Source organism: Haematobia irritans, chromosome 3 (assembly GCF_050003625.1).
Source record: "Haematobia irritans isolate KBUSLIRL chromosome 3, ASM5000362v1, whole genome shotgun sequence".
Lineage (NCBI taxonomy): Eukaryota > Metazoa > Arthropoda > Insecta > Diptera > Muscidae > Haematobia > Haematobia irritans.
In genome coordinates this window covers 159,537,876-159,560,774 of record NC_134399.1, presented here as the reverse complement: position 1 = coordinate 159,560,774, position 22,899 = coordinate 159,537,876, and the positions used below count along the sequence as shown (strand labels likewise).

Sequence of the window (22,899 nt, the reverse complement as noted above, 5' to 3'; positions counted from 1 at the left end):
TATAGAAATAGAATTTTTGGCAAAAGTTTCTATAGAAACAAAATTTTGCCATAATTTTCTATGGAAATAAAATTTTGGCAAAATTTTCTGTAGAAATAAAATGTTGAGAAAATTTTGTATAGAAACCTAATTTTCGAAATTTGTCTGTAGAAATAAAATTTTGGCACTATTTGCATAGAAATAACATTTAGCCAAATTTTCTATAGACATAAAAAGTTTGACAATATTTTCTATAGAAATAAAATTTTAGCAAAATTTTCTATAGAAATAAAATTTTGACAAAATTTTCCTTAGAAATAAAGTTTTGGCAAAATTTTCTATTGAAATAAATTTTTGACAAAATTTTTTATGGAAATAAAATGTTGGCAAAATTTTCTATAGAAATAAAATGTTGGCAAAATTTTCTATAGAAATAAAATTTTGATAAAATTCGCTATTGAAATAAAATTTTGAAAAAAATTTCTATAGAAATAAATTTTTGACAAAATTTTCTATAGAAATAAAATTTTGGCAAAATTTTCTATAGAAATAAATTATAAATTAATAAATTTTCTATAGAAATAACATTTTCAAAAAATGTTCCATAGAAATAAAATGATTTTACCAAATTTTTTATAGAAATAAAATTTTGGCAAAATTTTCTATAGAAATAAAATTTTGATAACATCCTCTATTGAAATAAAATTTTGACAAAATTTTTATAGGAATAAAATTGTGGCAACATTTTTTATAGAAATAAAGTTTTGGCAACATTTTCTATAGGCATAACATTTTGGTAAAATTTTCTATATGCATAAAATTTTTGCAAAATGTTCTATAGAAATAAAACCCTATTTTCTGGTTTACTAATTCGCAAAACTCAAAATTGGGGATTGTCAATAACATCTGATCACTTCCATCTTTTGCAACGAAATTTTTCCCAATTAATTTCGTTATTCATAAGAACGGTGTGTAAAAATAGAGGTTGAAGAAAGTTTTCCGTTTTGCGATTTTTGGGATGGGTCATGGGATTATTCCTTCTCAGTAATGCAGGTGACATTTCTGAGTGTTTCAAAGCTTTTCTAAGTGGTTTCATCGTTATATGACACGCCGTTCGGACTCGGCTATAAAAAGTAGGTCCCTTGTCATTGAGCTAAACATACAATCGGGTAGCGCTCAGTGATAAGAAAGAAGCTCACCACTGTGGTGTCAATTGTATTTTTTTTTAACACTTTTATATGTTAGACATTCTTTGGTAAAATCTAGTGTCTTTGGTATGTGGTGTTAAACCGTTTTAACGATATTTTACTCATTTCGCCTTGTTGCCGACATGTGACAATAGGCGAAATTGTAAAACTACTTCATTTTAATTAGCAAGCAAGCTTTAAACCAAAATCACTAAAACCAAATTATTAAACAATTTCCCAAGTTTAGTTTGTCTTAAGCTAGACACACAAAGAAGAAAAAAATAATATGCCAAAAACAAAAATATTAAAAATAAAATTTTTGTCAAAAAATGCGTTTACGCACCAATGCCTTGAAATTGTCAATGGTTTAATGGCAGTTTGGTGTTTTGTTGTTTTTAGGTTTAATGTTTGGGTTTACTATCAATTTAATTTTGAATTGAATTTTGTTTTTGGTTCTCACAGCAAAAATCTCATTGTGCCACTGTGGCTAGCTGGGAACACGTTAGCAATATTTAAAAGGGGTCGTTTTACGGCGTACCTAATTGAAATTTAGGTGTTGATGTGATAATGTCTTAGATTTGATAAATAATTTATAAAATGTCTTCGTAGGTGACAAATTGTAATTGGGCAATTTTTGACATGACATTCATGGACAATTTTTGACATGACATTTATCAAAAATGTTATAGTTAAGTTGAGATTGAGGAATTGATTGATTTTGTAGCTATTGAAAAGAACGCCATATACCAATCCCACAAACCTAACTAGACATATGTGTCATTGCTAGCTAATGCAAGTTTTCATAGTCTTGGTAGAGCCTTGTTGATGGTCAAAACATAGAAAAAGCCGATTGGCCAATGTCACTTTTCGTCCCGTTCGTCCCATACAAAGGGATCAAAAATATCCAAAACGTCCATCATTTGAGAACGGGTATAGACCGTTCCTTGAAATTTTGTGAACCGAGATATTGACCAATTTGAGACCAAAGGTGGACCGGAACCCTATTGACAGACCTATAAAATTGGTCTCCTCGGCTATGGGAAAATTTTTTAAACTTTTCGTTTTTTACAATTTGTTTCATTAAACGAATCATGCAGATTTGCATCCCTCCGTTAAGGTCTTATCTTTTGGAACTGAGGAAAAGTTTCCTTAAAGTAACGAAAAACATTTTTGATGTAAATAAATCGTCTATAACTGATATATTATTTTAAATTTAAAGATAAAAATTCTAAAACATATATTGAGGATTTTGCAATTTTTATTTAAAGTTTTTGTTTTATGGAATTAAGAAATAATTTTTTACTTTGAAGTAACTATTATAATTTATAACAATTTATATATAATTTGCACAGTTTTTCCTTTTTGGCTATATTGTGAATACAAGTACGAGTGGTACTTTGAGAACTTGTATATCTCTGAACTTCATTTCTGTCTTTGATTTTTTTGTTAATTTTTTATCAAAAACTAAAATTTGGCAAATTTTGAAAAAATTACGTTATTTTTGCAACAGTTTTAAAAAACTGTGAAAATTTCAATTTTTTCCATTTTGTCCATCTGATGGTACTTTGAGGACTTGTAATAAAAAAAATGTATTTTTTTATTTTGTTTTAAATTTATTGTTAGTTTTCTATTTAAAAAAAATAATAACTCCAGAATTAAAAAAATATTTCTAAACCAATATAACAGATTTTTTTCATTCAATTATATACACAATAATCAAAACTATAATGAAAATAGTAGTTAAACAAAATTGAGAGATATAATTTTTTAACGTCCTTTGTAACTTATCCTATTTGGGTAGAAAAATCCCATAACTTAAAAAAATGTTCAAAATTTTAATTTGCTCAAATTTAGTTTTATTTTGGGTTTAGTTCAAAAACCATCATCAATACCTATAAAAAATATTTAACTCGGCTAAAATTGGACCATTCGTTCTTTTACGCATTGACATAATTTAACCCTTTTTTCGACAAAAAACAAAAAAAATCAAATATTTCTAGTCAATTATAGCAAAATGTTATTTTTGTATTTGAAGCTCGATATCATAGACTATTAAAAACAGAAACTAGAATAAAAATCGACGCACATATTGTTTATCGCTTTCGAAGCACTGAGGGACGGTCTTTGTGAGACCTTCTAATTTCTCCTTTTACTTTATATGGTGGGAAATCGATTATTAATATCCAAGAAAAAAAATTGGATGTTCCTATCAAGGCACAACTATAAAAGAACTTCAAAAAATGCTCTCCCAACGATGTTCTTTATTTTAACTGCACAGGAAGTTCATTTGAGTCAATTTCATTATAACTAGCTTTTTTCATATTTTTAATGGTTAATTAATTTTTTTGTGTGTTTCAAATAGGTTAAAAACAGATTAAGAATTAATAAAATGATACAAATTATTTAAATTTAGCCGAAAAAAATGCTAAATCCTTTGTAGAAAAATTTCGAATTTTTGAAAATATTTGATCACAAAAGTTATATTGCATTTAAAATCACAACAAATTTTAAAAATTATTTATTTGTCAAAATATCACAAAATTTCTTAATTCACATCCAAAACACTGAATTCGCCTCACACCTTAAGAAGTGATGCAAACTCAGTGCAACGGCTGTTGAAATGGTGGACATCCGTCCTATGACAAGCCCATGTTAAATTCATCGTTTCTACGTCAATTTGGCACCACTTCCGGGTCCAAAAAGAACATTTTCAATACTTTTTTGGCGACGCTTTTTTTTTCATTAAACGGAGTTCTATGATCAACATCAACTAAAACTTTAACTGAATCAAATAAATAAAAAATGTAAAAGCCATTTAAACTTAAAGAAACTAATTGGATCAATTAATTTAGTAATTGAATTAGAAAAACAAATATATTTCGGTGAACACTCTAGAATTCTATCAAAAATAGTAGATTTTTTAATGTTTTGTAGATTGGTTGAAAAACCTGGTAGATTTTGTAAAATATTCCTCTACAACTACGAAGTACTTTAATTTTTTTATAGAAATAAAATTTTGACCAAATTTCCTATAGAAGTACAATTTTGAACAAATTTCATATAGAAATAAAATTTTGAAAATATTTTCAACAGAAATAAAATTTTAACAAAATTCCCTATAGAAATGAAAATTTGGCACAATTTTCTATAGAAATAAAATTTTGGCAAAATTTTCTATAGAAATACACTTTTGACAAAATATTCTATAGAAATAAAATTTTAACAATATTTTTTATAAAAATAAAATTTTGGCAAAATTTCCTATAGAAAGAAAATGTTGACAAAATTTTCTATAGATATACAATTTTGACACAACTTTCTATAGAAATTAAATTTTGACAAAATTTTTAATAGAAATAAAATGTTGACAAAATTTTCTATAAAAAAAAAAAAAAAATTTTGCAAAATTTTCTATAGACATAAATTTTTGGCAAAATTTTCTAAGAAATAAAATTTGGGCAAGATGTCCTAAAAAATAAATTTTGACAAATTTTCTATAGAAATAAAATGTTGACAAAATTTTCTATAGCAATAAAATGTTGACAAAATTTTCTGTAGAAATAAAATTTTGACAAAATTGTTATAGAAATAAAATTTTGACCAAATTTCGTATAGAAATAAAATTTGGCCAAATTTATTATAGAAATAAAATTTTGACAAAATTTTGAATAGAAATAAAATTTTAACAAAATTCCCTATAGAAATGAAATTGTGGCAAAATTTTCTATAGACATACATTTTTGGCAAAATTTTCTATAGAAAGACAATTTTTGGAAAATTTTTTATAGAAATAAAATTTTGGCAAAATTTCCTATAGAAATAAAATTGTGACAAAATTTTTTATAGAAATAAAATTTTGACAAAATTTTCTAAGAAATAAAATTTTGGCAAAATTTTCTAAGAAATAAATTTTTGACAAAATTTTCTATAAAAATAAAATTTTGACAAAATTTTCTATAGAGGTACAATTTTAGCAAATTTTCCTATAGAAATCAAATTTGGACACAACTTTCTATAGAAATAAAATTTTGATAAAATTTTGACAAAATTTTCTGTAGAAATAAAATTTTGACAAAATTTTCTATAGAAATAAATTTTGATAAAATTTTCTATAGAAATAAAACTTTGACAAAATTTTTTATAGAAATAAAATTTTGACAACATTTGCTATAGAAATAAAATTTCGACAAAATTTTCTATAGAAATAAAATTTTGACAAAAATTTCTAAAGAAACAAAATGTTGACAAAATTCCCTATAAAAATGAAATTTTGGCAAAATTTTCTATCGAAATAAAATTGGGACAAAATTTTTTATAGAACTAAAATTTTGACAAAAATTTTATAAGAAATAAAATCTTGACAAAATTTTCTAAGAAATAAAATTTTGGCAAAATTTTCTATAGAAGTACAATTTTGGCAAAATTTTCTATAAAAATAAAATTTTGACAAAATTTTCTAAGAAATAAAATTTTGGCAAAATTTTCTATAGAAATAAACTTTTGATAAAATTTTCTATAGAAATAAAATTTTGACAAAATTTTCTATAGAAATAAAATTTTGATAAAATTTTCTATAAAAATAAAATTTTGACAAAATTTTCTAAGAAATAAAATTTTGGCAAAATTTTCTATAGAAATAAAATTTTGACAAAAATTTCTAAAGAAACAAAATGTTGACAAAAATTTCTAAAGAAACAAAATGTTGACAAAATTCCCTATAGAAATGAAATTTTTGGCAAAATTTTCTATAGAAAGACAATTTTTGAATTTTTTTTTAGAAATAAAATTTTGGCAAAATTTTCTATAGAAATAAAATTGTGACAAAATTTTTTATAGAACTAAAATTTTGACAAAATTTTATAAGAAATAAAATCTTGACAAAATTTTATAAGAAATAAAATTTTGGCAAAATTTTCTATAGAAGTACAATTTTGGCAAAATTTTCTACAAAAATAAAATTTTAACAAAATTTTCTAAGAAATAAAATTTTGGCAAAATTTTCTATAGAAATAAAATTTTGACAAAAATTTCTAAAGAAACAAAATGTTGACAAAAATTTCTAAAGAAACAAAATGTTGACAAAATTCCCTATAGAAATGAAATTTGTGACAAAATTTTCTATAGAAAGACAATTTTTGGAAAATTTTTTATAGAAATAAAATTTTGGCAAAATTTTCTATACAAATAAAACTGTGACAAAATTTTTTATAGAAATAAAATTTTGACAACATTTGCTATAGAAATAAAATTTCGACAAAATTTTCTATAGAAAAAAAATTTTGACAAAAATTTCTAAAGAAACAAAATGTTGACAAAATTCCCTATAAAAATGAAATTTTGGCAAAATTTTCTATAGAAAGGCAATTTTTGAAAATTTTTTTTAGAAATAAAATTTTGGCAAAATTTTCTATAGAAATAAAATTGTGACAAAATTTTTTATAGAAATAAAATTTTGACAACATTTTATAAGAAATAAAATTTTGACAAAATTTTCTAAGAAATAAAATTTTGGCAAAATTTTCTATAGAAATAAAATTTTGACAAAATTTTCTATAGAAATAAAATTTTGACAAAATTTTCTATAGAAATAAAATTTCGACAAAATTTTCTATAGAAATAAAATTTTGACAAAAATTTTTAAAGAAACAAAATGTTGACAAAAATTTCTAAAGAAACAAAATGTTGACAAAATTCCCTATAGAAATGAAATTTGTGGCAAAATTTTCTATAGAAAGACAATTTTTGGAAAATTTTTTATAGAAATAAAATTTTGGCAAAATTTTCTATACAAATAAAATTGTGACAAATTTTTTTTTGCAAAATCTTCTGTAGATGTAAACTTATCTATAGAAATAAAATTTTGACAAAAATTTCTATAGAAATAATTTTTTGACAAAATTTTCTACAGAAATAAAATTTTGACAAAATTTTTATAGAAATAAAATTCAGGCAAAATTTTCTATAGAAATAAAATGTTGACAAAATTTCCTATAGAAATAAAATTATGAAAAGTTTTCTATAGAACTAAAATGTTGACAAAATTTTCTATAGAAATAAAATGTTGACAACATTTTCTATAGAAATAAAATGTTGACAAAATTTTCTATAGAAATAAAATGTTGACAAAATTTTCTATAGAAATAAAATGTTGACAACATTTTCTATAGAAATAAAATGTTGACAAAATTTTCTATAGAAATAAATTTTTGATAAAATTTTCTATAGAAATAAAATTTTGACAAAATTTTTATAGAAATAAAAAATGTGACAAAATTTTCTATAGAAATAAAATTCTGTTGTTGTTTTTTATTGCAGCTTAAACCATACATTGACTAAACTACAAGTGTAGCTTAACCAACAGAGGAAAAGAATGTTTGTCAAATTTATTTGGGCAAAGCCCTATAGACTGCAAGATGGTTGGATGGACGCACGTTTCGGTATTACCACATTCCTCATCAGCATCTTCTACTTGCAGCAAAACTATCAACCTGACAAAATTTTCTATAGAAATAAAATGTTAACAAAATTTTCCATAGAAATAAAATGTTGACAAAATTCTCTATAAAAATAAAATTTTGGCAAAATTTTCTATAGATATAAATTTTTGGCAAAATTTTCTATAGAAATAAAATGTTGACAAAATTTTCTATAGAAATAAAATTTTGACAACATTTTCTATAGAAATAAAATTTTGACAACATATTCTATAAAAATAAAATTTCGACAAAATTTTCTATAGAAATAAAATTTTGACAAAAATTTCTAAAGAAACAAAATGTTGACAAAATTCCCTTTAGAAATGAAATTTTGGCAAAATTTTCTATAGAAAGACAATTTTTTAGAAATTTTTAATAGAAATAAAATTTTGGCAAAATTTTCTATAGAAATAAAATTGTGACAAAATTTTTTATAGAAATAAAATTTTGGCAAAATTTTCTAAGAAATAAATTTTTGACAAAATTTTCTATAAAAATAAAATTTTGACAAAATTATCTATAGACGTACAATTTTAGCAAATTTTCCTATAGAAATCAAATTTGGACACAACTTTCTATAGAAATAAAATTTTGATAAAATTTTGACAACATTTTCTATAGAAATAAAATTTTGACAAAATTTTCTATAGAAATAAAATTTAGACAACATTTTCTATAGAAATAAAATTTCGAAAAAAATTTTCTATAGAAATGAAATTTTGACAAAAATTTCTAAAGAAACAAAATGTTGACCAAATTCCTTATAGAAGTGAAATTTTGGCAAAATTTTCTATAGAAAGACAATTTTTGGAAAATTTTTTATAGAAATAAAATTTTGACCAAATTTCCTATAGAAATACAATTTTGACAAAATTCCCTATAGAAATGAAATTTTGGCAAAATTTTCTATAGAAATTAAATTTTGGCAAAATTTTCTATAGAAATAAAATTTGTACAAAATTTTCTAAGAAATAAAGTTTTGGCAAAATTTTCTATAGAAATAAACTTTTGACAAAATTTTCTATAGAAATAAAATTTTGACAAAATTTTCTATAGAAATAAAATTTTGATAAAATTTTCTATAGAAATAAAATTTTGACAAAATTTTTTATAGAAATAAAATTTTGACAACATTTGCTATAGAAATAAAATTTCGACAAAATTTTCTATAGAAATAAAATTTTGACAAAAATTTCTAAAGAAACAAAATGTTCACAAAATTCCCTATAAAAATGAAATTTTGGCAAAATTTTCTATAGAAAGAAAATTTTTGGAAATTTTTTTTTTGAAATAAAATTTTGGCAAAATTTTCTATAGAAATAAAATTGTGACAAAATTTTTTATAGAACTAAAATTTTGAGAAAATTTTATAAGAAATAAAATTTTGACAAAATTTTCTAAGAAATAAAATTTTGGCAAAATTTTCTATAGAAGTACAATTTTGGCAAAATTTTCTATAAAAATAAAATTTTGACAAAATTTTCTAAGAAATAAAATTTTGGCAAAATTTTCTATAGAAGTACAATTTTGGCAAATTTTTCTATAGAAATCAAATTTTGACACAACTTTCTATAGAAACAAAATTTTGATCAAATTTTGACAAAATTTTCTATAGAAATAAAATTTTGACAAAATTTTCTAAGAAATAGAATGTTGATAAAATTTTCTATAGAAATAAAATTTTGACAAAATTTTTTATAGAAATAAAATTTTGACAAAAATTCCTAAAGAAACAAAATGTTGACAAAAATTTCTAAAGAAACAAAATGTTGAAAAAATTCCCTATAGAAATGAAATTTTGGCAAAATTTTCTATAGAAAGACAATTTTTGGAAAATTTTTTATAGAAATAAAATTTTGGCAAAATTTTCTATACAAATAAAATTGTGACAAAATTTTTTTTGCAAAATCTTCTGTAGAAGTAAACTTATCTATAGAAATAAAATTTTGACAAAAATTTCTATAGAAATAAAATTTTACAAAATTTTCTACAGAAATAAAATTTTGACAAAATTTTTATAGAAATAAAATTCTGACAAAATTTTCTATAGAAATAAAATTTTGACAAAATTTCCTATAGAAATAAAATTATGAAAAATTTTCTATAGAAATTAAATTTTGACATAATTTTTAATAGAAATAAAATGTTGACAAAATTTTCTATAGAAATCGAATTTTGACACAACTTTCTATAGAAATAAAATTTTGACAAAAATTTGTGTAGAAATAAAATTTTGGCAAAATGTTCTGCAGACATAAATTTTTGGCAAAATTTTTTAAGAAATAAAATTTTGGCAAAATTTTCTACAGAAATAAAATTTTTGCAAAAATTTCTAAGAAATAAAATTTTAGCAAGATTGCCTATGAAATCAAATACTTCAAAATAAGATTTTTTTAAATTTGGTAGATTTTTGGTAAAATTTTCTTCAAAGTTTGGTAGATTATTTTTGGCACGATTGGAAACGGTGTTGGTGAATCACATACGATATACAACCACAAATTTTATTTTATTTATTCAGATTATAGTAATATTTTACCATGTCGTTACATGATGAAACACCATAATCATACAGAAACCACAAAATCCCAACTGGCAAAATATTTAAATTAGGCTAAAAAAACGTGCAGTGAATTAAAAATAAAATGTTTGAATTTTTTGCCTAAAAATTATCAACTGTTTGCTTATTTTGCCAAACAAAAAAAAAAAAACAGAATTGCCTAAAAAACAATCATGTTTAAAACAACTTCCTGTGTCGTCAAGTGGTCCCCTTTGCATGTAGAGGGCGAGTGAAATAACCTTTGAAGACGTGATAGACATTTTTAATTATTTTATTCATTTTATAAAAAAAAAAAATTAGCCAATCCCAATTATTCCTTAACTCAATTTTACAAAAAAAAAAAAAAACAATCCCACAACAGATTGAAAGCCTTTTGTCACAGTCCAAATGCCCAATTGTGGTCGGTGGCACCAACTACTACATTGAATCCCTACTATGGGATATTTTGGTGAGTTCAACAAGCTCGGAAGATGTCTCATTGTCACCTCCAACAAATGATGTAGATATTCCTACAAGCTCCTCAAAAAAAGCTGTATCTCCACTAACTCTGGCCTCCATGGATGATGCTGCTACTAAGGTTGGCCAAGATGTTGCCACTGAGTCTGAGAATTTGGAAAATGTAAGTTATTCGAAAATTCGTATATTTTGACAAACAACCACACACAAAAAAATGAAAGTCACAAAAATTATTTCGTCTGCCTTGTTTTTGTTTTGCGGTTGTTTTTGTTTTTTTTTTGGTAATGAGACTTTCTGTTTCGTTTTGTTTTTACTTTTCAGCCTACGTTCTTAGCTCCATCTGCTATGCTGAAAATGTCATCGGAATTACTGCATAACCATTTAAGGAAAATCGATCCCGAATATGCCAATCGTATCCATCCCAATAATAAAAGAAAAATAATAAGGTAAGAAGTCATCGATCTAGGTAGCTCATTATATTGATGTTGCTTTCAGTGGTTCAAAAAACAAAACTATAGTTTGTGATTTTAATGTTGCGAGCAAGATCAGGTATGAAAGGCTTGAAATATTTTTTTTCTGTTTTCGAAAATTTTATTTAATCTAATTAAAATTTAAAGCAATTTTTCTAAAGGCAGATCTTTAAAAGCACTTCCAACAATTGAGTAAAGTAGAATGTCTGGCGGGGCCGACTATATCATACCCTAAACCATCCCTACCGAATTAGTAAACCAACGCATTTGTGGGTTTGTCATTTGTTGTCATTTGGGAAAACCGCCATTTCCATATTTAAGAACATTAAGGGGTACATGGTTGTGGGAGTTCTATCATAATCTGAACAGAAATGTTCAGAACCTACAGAGTTTGTATGCCACTAATATTGCCGTAAGTTCGGCCAGGCCGAAGCTTATGTACCCTCCACCATGGATTGCGTAGAAACTACTACTAAACACTGCCATCAACAATCGAATTATTTGAGTTGCGGTAACGCTTGCCGATGGCAAGGTATCTTGAAACCTCCTAACATCGTATTCTAAATTCTAAGTAACCCATCAAAAAAAGCGTCGCCAAAAAAGTAGTGAAAATGTTCTTTTTGGATCCGGAAGTGGTGCAAAATTGGCGCAGAAGAGATGAATTTAACATGGGCTTGTCATAGGACGGATGTTCACCATTTCCACAGCCGTTGCACTCAATATGCACCACTTCTTTAGATGTGATTCGAATTCCGTGTTTTGGATGTGAATTAAAAAAATTTTGTGGTATTTTGACAAATAATTACTTTTTATAATTTTTTATGATTTTTAATGCAATCTATCGCTTGTCTGAAACCCTTGACCTCAAATATTTTCAAAATTTCACAATTTTTCTAGAATGAATTTAGAATTTTTTTTCGACAATATTTAAATAATTTATACCATTTTATTAATCCTTACCCTGTTTTTAACATATTTGAAACAAAAAATGTTAAAATTGCCCTTTAAAAGTATGAAAACAGCGAGTTATAAAAAATTGAATTAAAAGAACTTCCTGAGTAGTTAAAATAAAGAACATCTCTGGAAGGACATTTTTGGAAGTGCTTTTAAAGTTGTGCCTTTAGAAGTACTTCCAATTTTTTTGCTGGGAAGTTCATACGTGGTATATATTAAATCAAACAAGTATATACAGCAGCAAGTTCGGCCGGGCCGAATCTTAAATACCCACCACCATGAACCAAATATTAGGGTTTCCTTTGAAATTTCAGGAGGGCTTGAGGACTTCAGGACACTTCCCGAAGATAAATTTAAAGATTTAACCTATGAGGACTATATTATATCTGGATTAATAAGAACCATTTTTGTTTGAGTTTTAGAGGAATCATTAACATCTCTTGTAAGTGTGCAAGCAAATTATAAAATAACGTCTTGATTTGAAATCTTAAATCTGTAGAAGTAAAATCTGGAAATTTTACATTGAGTTTCAAGCAATTTTCATGATCAGTGCGCCTTCTACACCCTCAAGAAGTGAAGTCGGTCTATATGGAGGCATTACCAAATGGACCGATAAAAACTTAATTCGATACACGTTTTTGTGAGCCTAAAATACCAGAATATTTACAATTTCAGGCAAATCAGATAAAAACTACGGTTTCTAGAAACCCATGGAGTTAAATCGGGAGATCGTTCTTATGGGGGCTATACTAAAATATGGACCGATACTCACCGTTTTCGGCACACCTCTTTATGGCCCGGAAATACCTCTAGATTTCCAATTTCAGGCAAATTGAATAAAAACTTCGGATTCTAGAAGCCCAAGAAGTAAAATCGGAAAATCGGTCTATATGGGGGCTATACCAAAATATGGACCGATACTCACCATTTTCGGCACACCTCTTTATGGTCCTAAAATACCTCTAGATTTCCAATTTCAGACAAATTGGATAAAAACTACGGTTTCTATAAGCCCAAGACCCCAAATCGGGAGATCGTTTTATATGAGGACCATACCAAAACATGGACCGATACTCACAATTTTTGGCACACGTGTTTGTGGTCCTACAATACCTCTAGATTTTCAATTTCAGGTAAATTTAATAAAAACTGAGGTTTCTATAAGCCCAAGAAGTAAAATCGGGAGATCGGTCTATATAGGGGCTATACCAAAATATGGACCGATACTCACCATTTTAGGCACACCTCTTTATGGCCCGAAAATACCTCTAGAATTCCAATTTCAGGCAAATTGAATAAAAACTTCGGATTCTAGAAGCCCAAGAAGTACAATCGGAAAATCGGTCTATATGGGGGCTATACCAAAATATGGACCGATGCTCACCAATTTTGGCACACCTCTTTATGGTTCTAACGTACCTCTCGATTTCCAATTTCAGGTAAATTGGATAAAAACTGCGGTTTCTATAAGCCCAAGAAGTAAAATCGGGAGATCGGTCTGTATGGGGCTGTACAAAAACATGGACGGATACAAACCATTTTTGGCACACCTCTTTATGGTCATAAAATACCTCTAGATTTCAAATTGCAGGCAAATTGGATAAAAACTACGATTTCTATAAGCCCAAGACCCCAAATCGGGAGGTCGGTATATATGGGGACTGTATCAAGACCTGGACCGATATAGCCCATCTTCGAACTTGACCTGCCTGCAGACAAAAGACGAGTTTGTGCAAAATTTCAGCACGATTGCTTCATTATTGAAGACTGTAGCGTGATTACAACAGACAGACTGACGGACATCGTTATATCGTCTTAGAATTTCTCCCTGATCAAGAATATATATACTTTATATAGTCGGAAATCGATAGTTCGATGTGTTACAAAAGGAATGACAAACTTATTATACCCCCGTCACCATTCTATGGTGGTGGGTATAAAAATGGAACAAAATTATTTAAATGTTATCTAAAAAAATGCTACATCCATTCTAGAAAAATTGCGAATTTTTGAAAATATTTGAGGTTAAACCTTTCAGACAAGCCTTAGAATGCATTAAAAATCATAAAAAAATTTTAAACAAGTATAAACGGCCGTAAGTTTGGCCAGGCCGAATCTTATGTACCCTCCACCATGGATTGCGTAGAAACTTCTACGAAATACTGTTATACACAATCGAATTACTTGGGTTGTGGTATCTTAAATTGTTTTCTAAATTGTGAGTTAGTCCACACGTGGTATATATTAGACAAAAAGGTATGTAAGTCTATAAATAATTACGAATCGATATGGACTTTTGCACGGTACGTAGGGAGCCAGAATTGAAATATCGGGGTCGCTTATATGGGGGCTATATACAATTATGAACTTGATATGGACCAATTTTTGTGTGATTGGGGATCGATTTATCTGAGGGCTATATATAACTTTAGACCGATATGGACCTAGTTAGGCATGGTTGTTAACTGCCATATACTAGCACAATGTACCAAATTTCAACTGACTCGGAAGAAATGTACTCCTCCAAAAGGCTCCAAACCAAATCTCGGGATCGGTTTATATGGGGGCTATATATGATTATGGACTGATATGGACCACTTTTGGCATGGTTGTTAAATATCATATACTACCACCACGTACCAAATTTCAACCAGATCGGATGAATTTTGCTTCTCTAAAAGGCACCGGAGGTCAAATCTGGGGATCGGTTTATATGGGGGCTATATATAATTATGGACTGATATGAACCAATTCATGCATGGTTGTTGGATACCATATACTAACATCACGTACCAAATTTCAACCGAATCCGATGAATTTTGCTCTTCCAAGGGGCTCCGGAGGTCAAATCTGGGGATCGGTTTATATGGGGGCTATACATAATTATGGACCGATTTCGACCAATTTTTGCATGGGTGTTTGAGACCATATATTAACACCACGTACCAAATATCAACTGAATCAGATGAATTTTGGTCTTCCAACAGGCACCGGAGGTCAAATCTGGCGATCGGTTTATATGGAATTATATATAATTATGCACCGATGTGGACCAATTTTTGCATGGTCATTGGAGACCATATACTAACACCATGTACCATGTTTTAGCCGGATCGGATGAAATTTGCTTCTCTTAGAGGGTCTGCAAGCCAAATTTTGGGGGTCCGTTTATATGCGGGCTATACGTAAAAGTGGACCGATATGGCCCATTTGCAATACCATCCGACCTACATCAATAACAACTACTTGTGTCCAGTTTCAAGTCGATAGCTTGTTTCGTTCGGAAGTTAGCGTGATTTCCACAGACGGACGGACATGCTCAGATCGACTCATAATTTCACCACGACCCAGAATATATATACTTTATGGGGTCTTAGAGCAATATTTCGATGTGTTACAAACGGAATGACAAAGTTAATATACCCCCGTCCTATGGTGGAGGGTATAAAAAAATTGTATTTAACAAAATATCACAAAATGTTTTAATTCATATCCAAAACGCTGAATTCGAATCACACGTTAAGAAGTGATGCAAATTAAGTGCAACGGCTGTTGGTGAAATGGTGGACATCCGTCATATGACAAGCCCATGTTAAATTCATCACTTGTGCGCCAATTTTGCACCACTTCCTAATCCAAAGAGAACATTTTCACTACTTTTTGGGCGACGCTCCTTTTTTTGTTGGAATATAGCTCCCAACAAATTTGAAGTATTTGAGAAGGTATCAAAAATGTAGATCCACAAAGTTATCCATCTGTTCCCTACGTCTGTTTTTAATTGCCCTTGGTGAATGATACTATAATTTTGGTGAAGTTAAAACTAAATAAAATTAATTTAAAATTAATTGTATCAACTAATCTCGTGATTGAAAACGAAAAAAAAATAATTTATTCTACACCGTTTAAAATCAAGATTTATTTTTATTTGATTTATTTAACGTAATTTATTTAATTGAGTCAATTTACATAATTTAATTCGATAAAATTTTTAATATTTTATGAAATTTAATTTATTTGAATTAATTGCATTTCATATAAACATCTCCTTTAAAACACATTTATAAATGACACTAATTACTTTTCAACGACATACACGAATTATTAATTTTACTACTACATGAAATTAAAATGCACTTTATTTATGAAATGGAACAATGGCAACCCCACCAAATACTAAAACTGTAACTTGCAATGCCACTAATTTCTCTGGAATATATTTAACATTGCAGCAGTACTATAAGTTATTATAACTTCTCACGTTAATGTGAATTTATAATCTTACTTCATTATTACAATAGGGTGGGTCTATATTTAATGACAATGGTAAAAAATGGGTATTTGACTTGTTAACTGAAGCAACACACGAATAAAAACGTAATCACTAAAATAATAAGAAAGGAAAGTCTAAAGTCCGGCGGGACCCTTCACCAAAAATATAATACCTTCTCAAATTCTTAAAATTTTGTTGGGACGAGGGAAGGTTAATATTCCTTTATACATCAATTTAAATCTGTAGGGCTTTGGACAAAATATTAATCGGCTAAAGCCCTGGGATGAAACACGATATTAGTAAAAAAAAAATATTGGAAATATTTAAATCTTGAGCCATTTTTATGCAATCGCATAAATGTGCATTTATGATTTATAGGGCGAGACATATATTTGAGGTATAGGAAAATATGAGACATTTGTTAAATTTTTGCTACGTGGATATGTCGATTTTACAAGGACATGGGCTAGATCTCGCCAGAATATAATTAACAGTTTAAAGGTCAACTGTCAAACAACGAAATAAAATGTTAACAAAATTTTCTATAGAAATAAAATTTAGACAAACTTTTCTATAGAAATAAAATCTAAAAAAATTTTTATAGAAATAACATTTAAACAAAATTTTGTATAGAAATAAATTTTTTACAAAATTTTGTATAGAAATAAAATTTTTACAAAATTTTGTATAGAAATAAAATTTTGACAATATTTTCTATAAAAATGAAATTTTGAAAAAATTGTCTATAGAACTACAATTTTGACAAAATTTTCTATAAAAATAAAATTTTGACAAAATTTACTATAGAAAAAATTTTTTACAAAATTTGTTATAGAAATAAAATTTAGATAAAATTTTCTATAGAAATTAAATTTAAACAAAATATTCTATAGAAATAAAATTTTGACAAAATTTTCTATACAAATAAAATTTTGAGAACATTTTCTATAGAAATAAAATTTTGACAAAATTTTATTTCTATAGAAAATGTTCTCAAAATTTTATTTCTATAGAAATAAAACATTGACAAAATTTTCTATCGAAATCAAATTATGACAATTTTAGTGTAGAAATAAAAATTTTCTATAGAAATAAAATTTTGATAAAATTTTCTATACAACTAAAATTTTGACAAAATTTTCTATAGAAATAAAATTTTGACAAAATTTTCTATAGAAATAAAATTTTGACAAAATTGTCTATAGAAATAAAATTTTTACAAAATTTTTTATAGAAATAAAATTTAGACAAAATTTTCTATAGAAATGAAATGTTGACAAAATTTTCTATAGAAGTGAAACTTTTGACAAAATTTGCTATAGAAATAAAATTTTGACAAAATTTTCTATAAATAAAATTTTGAGAACATTTTCGATAGAATAAAATTTTGACAAAATTTGCTATAGAAATAAAATTTTGACAAATATTTTATAGAAATAAAATTTGAACAAAATTTTTTTTCGAAATAAACTTTTGAGAACATTTTCTATAGAAATAAAATTTTGACAATATTTTCTATAAAAATTAAATTTTGACAAAATTTCCTATAGAAATAAAATTTAGACGAAATTTGCTATAGAAATAAAATTTAGACAAAATTTTCTATAGAAATAAAATTTTGACAAAATTTGCTATAGAAATAAAATTTTGACGAAATTTTCTATAGGAATACAATTTTGACCAAATTTACAATAGAAATAAAGATTTGACATAATTTGCTATAGAAATAAAATTATCACCAAATTTAGTGTAGAAATAAAATTTTTAAATTTTTTTTTAGAAATAAACTTTAGACAAAATTTTCTATAGAAATAAAATTTGGCAAAATTTTCTATAGAAATAAAATTTGGCAAAATTTTCTATAGAAATAAAACGTTGACAAAAATGTCTATAGAAATAAAATGTTGACAAAATTTTCTATAGAAATAAAATTTTGACAAAATTTTCTATAGAAATAAAATTTTGACAAAATTTTCTAAAGAAATAAAATTTTGTCAAAATTCTCTATAGAAATAAAATGTTGACAAAATTTTCTATAGAAATAAAATTTTGAGAACATTTTCTATAGAAATAAAATTTAGACAAAATTTTCTAAGAAATAAAATTTTGACAAAATTTGCTATAGAAATAAAATTTTGACAAAATTTTCTATAGAAATAAAATTTTGACAAAATTTACAATAGAAATAAAAATTTGGCATAATTTGCTATAGAAATAAAATTATCACCAAATTTAATTGTATAGAAATAAAATTTTGACAATATTTTCTATAAAAATGAAATTTTGACAAAATTTTCTATAGAACTAAAATTTTGACAAAATTTTCTATAAAAATAAAATGTTGACAAAATTTACAATAGAAATAAAAATTTGGCATAATTTGCTATAGAAATAAAATTATCACCAAATTTAATTGTATAGAAATAAAATTTTGACAATATTTTCTATAAAAATGAAATTTTGACAAAATTTTCTATAGAACTAAAATTTTGACAAAATTTTCTATAAAAATAAAATTTTTACAAAGTTTGCTATAGAAATAAAATTTTGACAAAATTTTCTATAGAAATAAAATTTTGAGTACATTTTCTATAGAAATAAAATTTTGACAAAATTTTCTATAGAAATAAAATTTTGAGAACATTTTCTATAGAAATAAAATTTTGAGAACATTTTCTATAGAAATAAAATTTAGACAAAATTTTCTATAGAAATAAAATTTAGACAAAATTTTCTATAGAAATAAAATTTTGACGAAATTTTCTATAGGAATAAAATTTTGACAAAATTTACAATAGAAATAAAGATTTGACATAATTTGCTATAGAAATAAAATTATCACCAAATTTTGTGTAGAAATAAAATGTTTACAATTTTTTTTTTAGAAATAAACTTTAGACAAAATTTTCTATAAAAATAAAATTTGGCAAAATTTTCTATAGAAATAAAATTTTGACAAAATTTTCTATAGAAATAAAATTTTGACAAAATTTTCTAAAGAAATAAAATTTTGTCAAAATTCTCTATAGAAATAAAATGTTGACAAAATTTTCTATAGAAATAAAATTTTGAGAACATTTTCTATAGAAATAAAATTTAGACAAAATTTTCTATAGAAATAAAATTTTGACAAAATTTACAATAGAAATAAAAATTTGACATAATTTGCTATAGAGTAGAGTAGAATGAGTAGAAACGTGATATTTTCAATAGGTAGAAATTTGGAGGTTTCCCTCAAACAACATGGTTGCGACATACACGCTCCATGTTCACCGTCCATAACTAAAATTTTGCTCTGGAAACATATTTGGGGTGATTATGTTCCTTCTCTGGGTGTATTCACTCACCATAAATGCATTATAGTGTAACTTTAGTTTCACATTTTACATATAGGGGGCGCTACACGTCCTCAATAAAATATTCCATTAATATTTTTCTTTTTTCTGAATTAACTAAATCCATGATTTATGGGCCAATGCTTCATGGTTATTTTCTTGCCACCTGTGGTCTTCCGTATCACGTTCCATGTCTCCTCCGATGATATTTGGTGGTCAATGGCTTTACTTCACCAATTGTCTACTACTTTTCACATACTTTAAGTTTTTAATTGTGCTGAACCTTTTACTCTTTATGGCTAACTTAAATGGACATATTGTAGCTTCTAAATTACAAGGTATGGTTGCACTATACTTCCAATTCTTGTTATGTAGTTTTGTAATTCGTATTTTTTTCCTTTTCCGCATCTCTTTAATTTCGAATTAAATTGTTCACCGGCAAGAAAACGAATCGAGGTAATCTTAAATAGATTTTATTAAAAAACAAAAAAGGGGAAATGTGATTAAAACGATGAGATGGTGTTGTTGGTGTCGGGGCTATGGGAATCATTCGTGCAAGCAATTCTCTCACGCTAGAAGTGTGGAAGTGTCAGTCTGGACTGCACATACTGCATATAATATCTACTATAACTATGACATGTACAAAAATAAAAAATACAACTTTAGAAAATATTGAGCAATTATAGAAATTTGAAGGGAATGCTGTACAGCCTACACTCTTCCATAATAAAAAAATATTGTCCTAAAAATTTCCAGAGATTCGTTGTTAGTTGAAGTTTGAAAATGTGATATCGCTTCACTTGTTGACATTGTCCCCCTATAGACAGATTTCAAATTTTATTTATTTCCGTATTTAGGTTTATGGATTACAATCTTTGCAGTCTAGATGGTTAGGTTAGGTTGTAGAGGATGACAACAAATATTGGATCGAATTGTTATCCACTTGGACCACCATAAGTCCATTGTGATTCCTCAAGTAGCTTTTTCCTTTAAAGTCGCTCAAAAACTTCCATTTATCTGTATTCCTTAAAGTTGTTTACAACATCCAACCAGAGGACCTGATTCAGGTGAATATATTTCTTAAGCTACACTCCCGCAGATGGCTGAGAGCCTGAAAAAAAGTAGTCCAGAATATTGTTTCTTCTAAAGGTTAATGCTATTATTTATTCTTCAGAATTTCGCAATTTCTACATTTCTTTTCGTCCCATATCAACTTGGTTTGCTCGCAATCTACCGAAGAAGCCCAACCGCCTCGCCATTTGACATGAGTCCTGTAAAACTATGCAGACAGGGGAGGAAAAACGTCCGCAAGGACATTATTCGTTCCATGAGCGCCCTCCTGACTACCTTAGACCTTATGTCTGAATTGCCCAAGGTCTTTATTGTTGCTTGACTGTCGATATAGAAGTTGATCGCTTTTGAGCAACGACCTCATCAACATAGACTCAGCAGCTTTTGTGATTGCAGAAATTTCAGCTTGAAAGATGCTACAATCGCTATCTAACACTCGTATTCCTAGTTCACTATTTTAGATCCATCCGTATACATATTGAGAGTTGCGGATGGTATCCTCCTTTCCTTCCATTCTTTCATACTTGATATATTATATTTCAGCTTATTTTGATAATAATGCTTAGTCGTCATACAGTCCGTCTCTCTATAATGCTCCGCAAGAAGTTCTGTATGCTCGCAAACAGGGATATCGGTTCACTTGTTGATATTGTGAACAGATCTTAGATTTTTTTATTTACTTATTTATGAATAACAATACTTGCAGACTAGATGCTAAGGTTTGGTTGTAGAGGATGACAACAATTAGTGGATCGAATTGATATCCACTTAGACCACTATAGTTCCATTGTGATTCCTCATGATAATTTTCTCAACTTCTTCTTCCTGAGGTGGTCTCCCTTAAAGTCATCCAACCAGAAGCCCTGATGAAGTTTGTAACGACATGGTTTCAACACTATTAGCCAGGATAGACTCAGCGGGATCCAGGGTAGTTACAAACCATTTATTTTTCTTAGACTTCCAGGGAGAGAGAAACACTGCAAAATTCTTTCTAACACAGATACGACTATTTATTTAACAAATTATTTATATCACACACTAATTACAAATATACAATCACTTGACCAGTTGCACATGGAATCACTCTTCACAGGGCTGGGGATGGACGGCCGGAACTCAGGGTATTTCGGGAACAGAGGACGACTAGTCGCGATTTCACATCACATGAGCGGGGAATGGATTTCGGCTGACGAAGATTATACTTCGCAGACGTGAAGGAAGGAGTATGTCTCACGAAGATTATACATCTCAGAGGGTAGTGTGTCAGATGAATATAATACTTCGCTGCACGAGGAGGGTGAGGAGAGGGGTGACAGAAGAAGATTATACTTCGGTGCACACGAAGGGGGACTAGAGGGGTGCCAGACAAAGATTATACCTCGCTGTACAAGGAGGAGAGGGGTGAGAGACGAAGATTATACTTCATGGAGTGACAGGCCTCGCTGCACAAAGAAGGGTGACAGACGAAGATTATACCTCGCTGCACAAAGAGGGGTGACAGACAAAGATTATACTTCGTTGCACAAGGAGGGGGAGAAGAGGGGTGACAGACGAAGATTATACTTCGCTGAACAAGGAGGGGAAAGGTGGTCAGACGACTGCGCTGGGTGGAAGATCCTCTTTTGAGGCTGGTATTAATTTTATTTGAATCTGAGATTTACTCCGCATCAACTAAAATTAGTTCTTACCTCTTCGGCGATCGCCAACCAACTGCCCCGTTCTGTTGTCCAGCTACTCCTTCTATAGCCGCAACCGGTCGCCACGCACACAACACACAGCTGTTGCCATAACAGCTGACTGTCTAAATGGTAGTTACAAACCATTTATTTTTCTTAGACTTCCAGGGAGAGAGAAACACTGCAAAATTCTTTCTAACACAGATACTACTATTTATTTAACAAATTATTTATATCACACACTAATTACAAATATACAATCACTTGACCAGTTGCACATGGAATCACTCTCCACAGGGCCGGGGATGGACGGCCGGAACTCAGGGTATTTCGGGAACATAGGACGACTATCGACGATTTCATATCACATGAGCGGGGAATGGATTTCGTCTGACGAAGATTATACTTCGCAGACGTGAAGGAAGGAGTATGTCTCACGAAGATTATACTTTTCAGAGGGTAGTGTGT

At 27.7% G+C, this 22,899-nt stretch overlaps 1 protein-coding gene across 1 annotated transcript in view; it reads left to right on the top strand.

Moving 5' to 3' along the window:
• The window catches only part of LOC142228544 (tRNA dimethylallyltransferase), a 591,910-nt gene that overhangs the window by 145,697 nt on the left and 423,314 nt on the right, over positions 1 to 22,899 (top strand). Inside the window, exons 3-4 of the mRNA XM_075299000.1 lie at positions 10,561 to 10,818; positions 10,977 to 11,101. Of these exons, the coding sequence (XP_075155115.1) occupies positions 10,561 to 10,818; positions 10,977 to 11,101 (383 nt within the window). The remainder of the gene's footprint in view (positions 1 to 10,560; positions 10,819 to 10,976; positions 11,102 to 22,899) is intronic.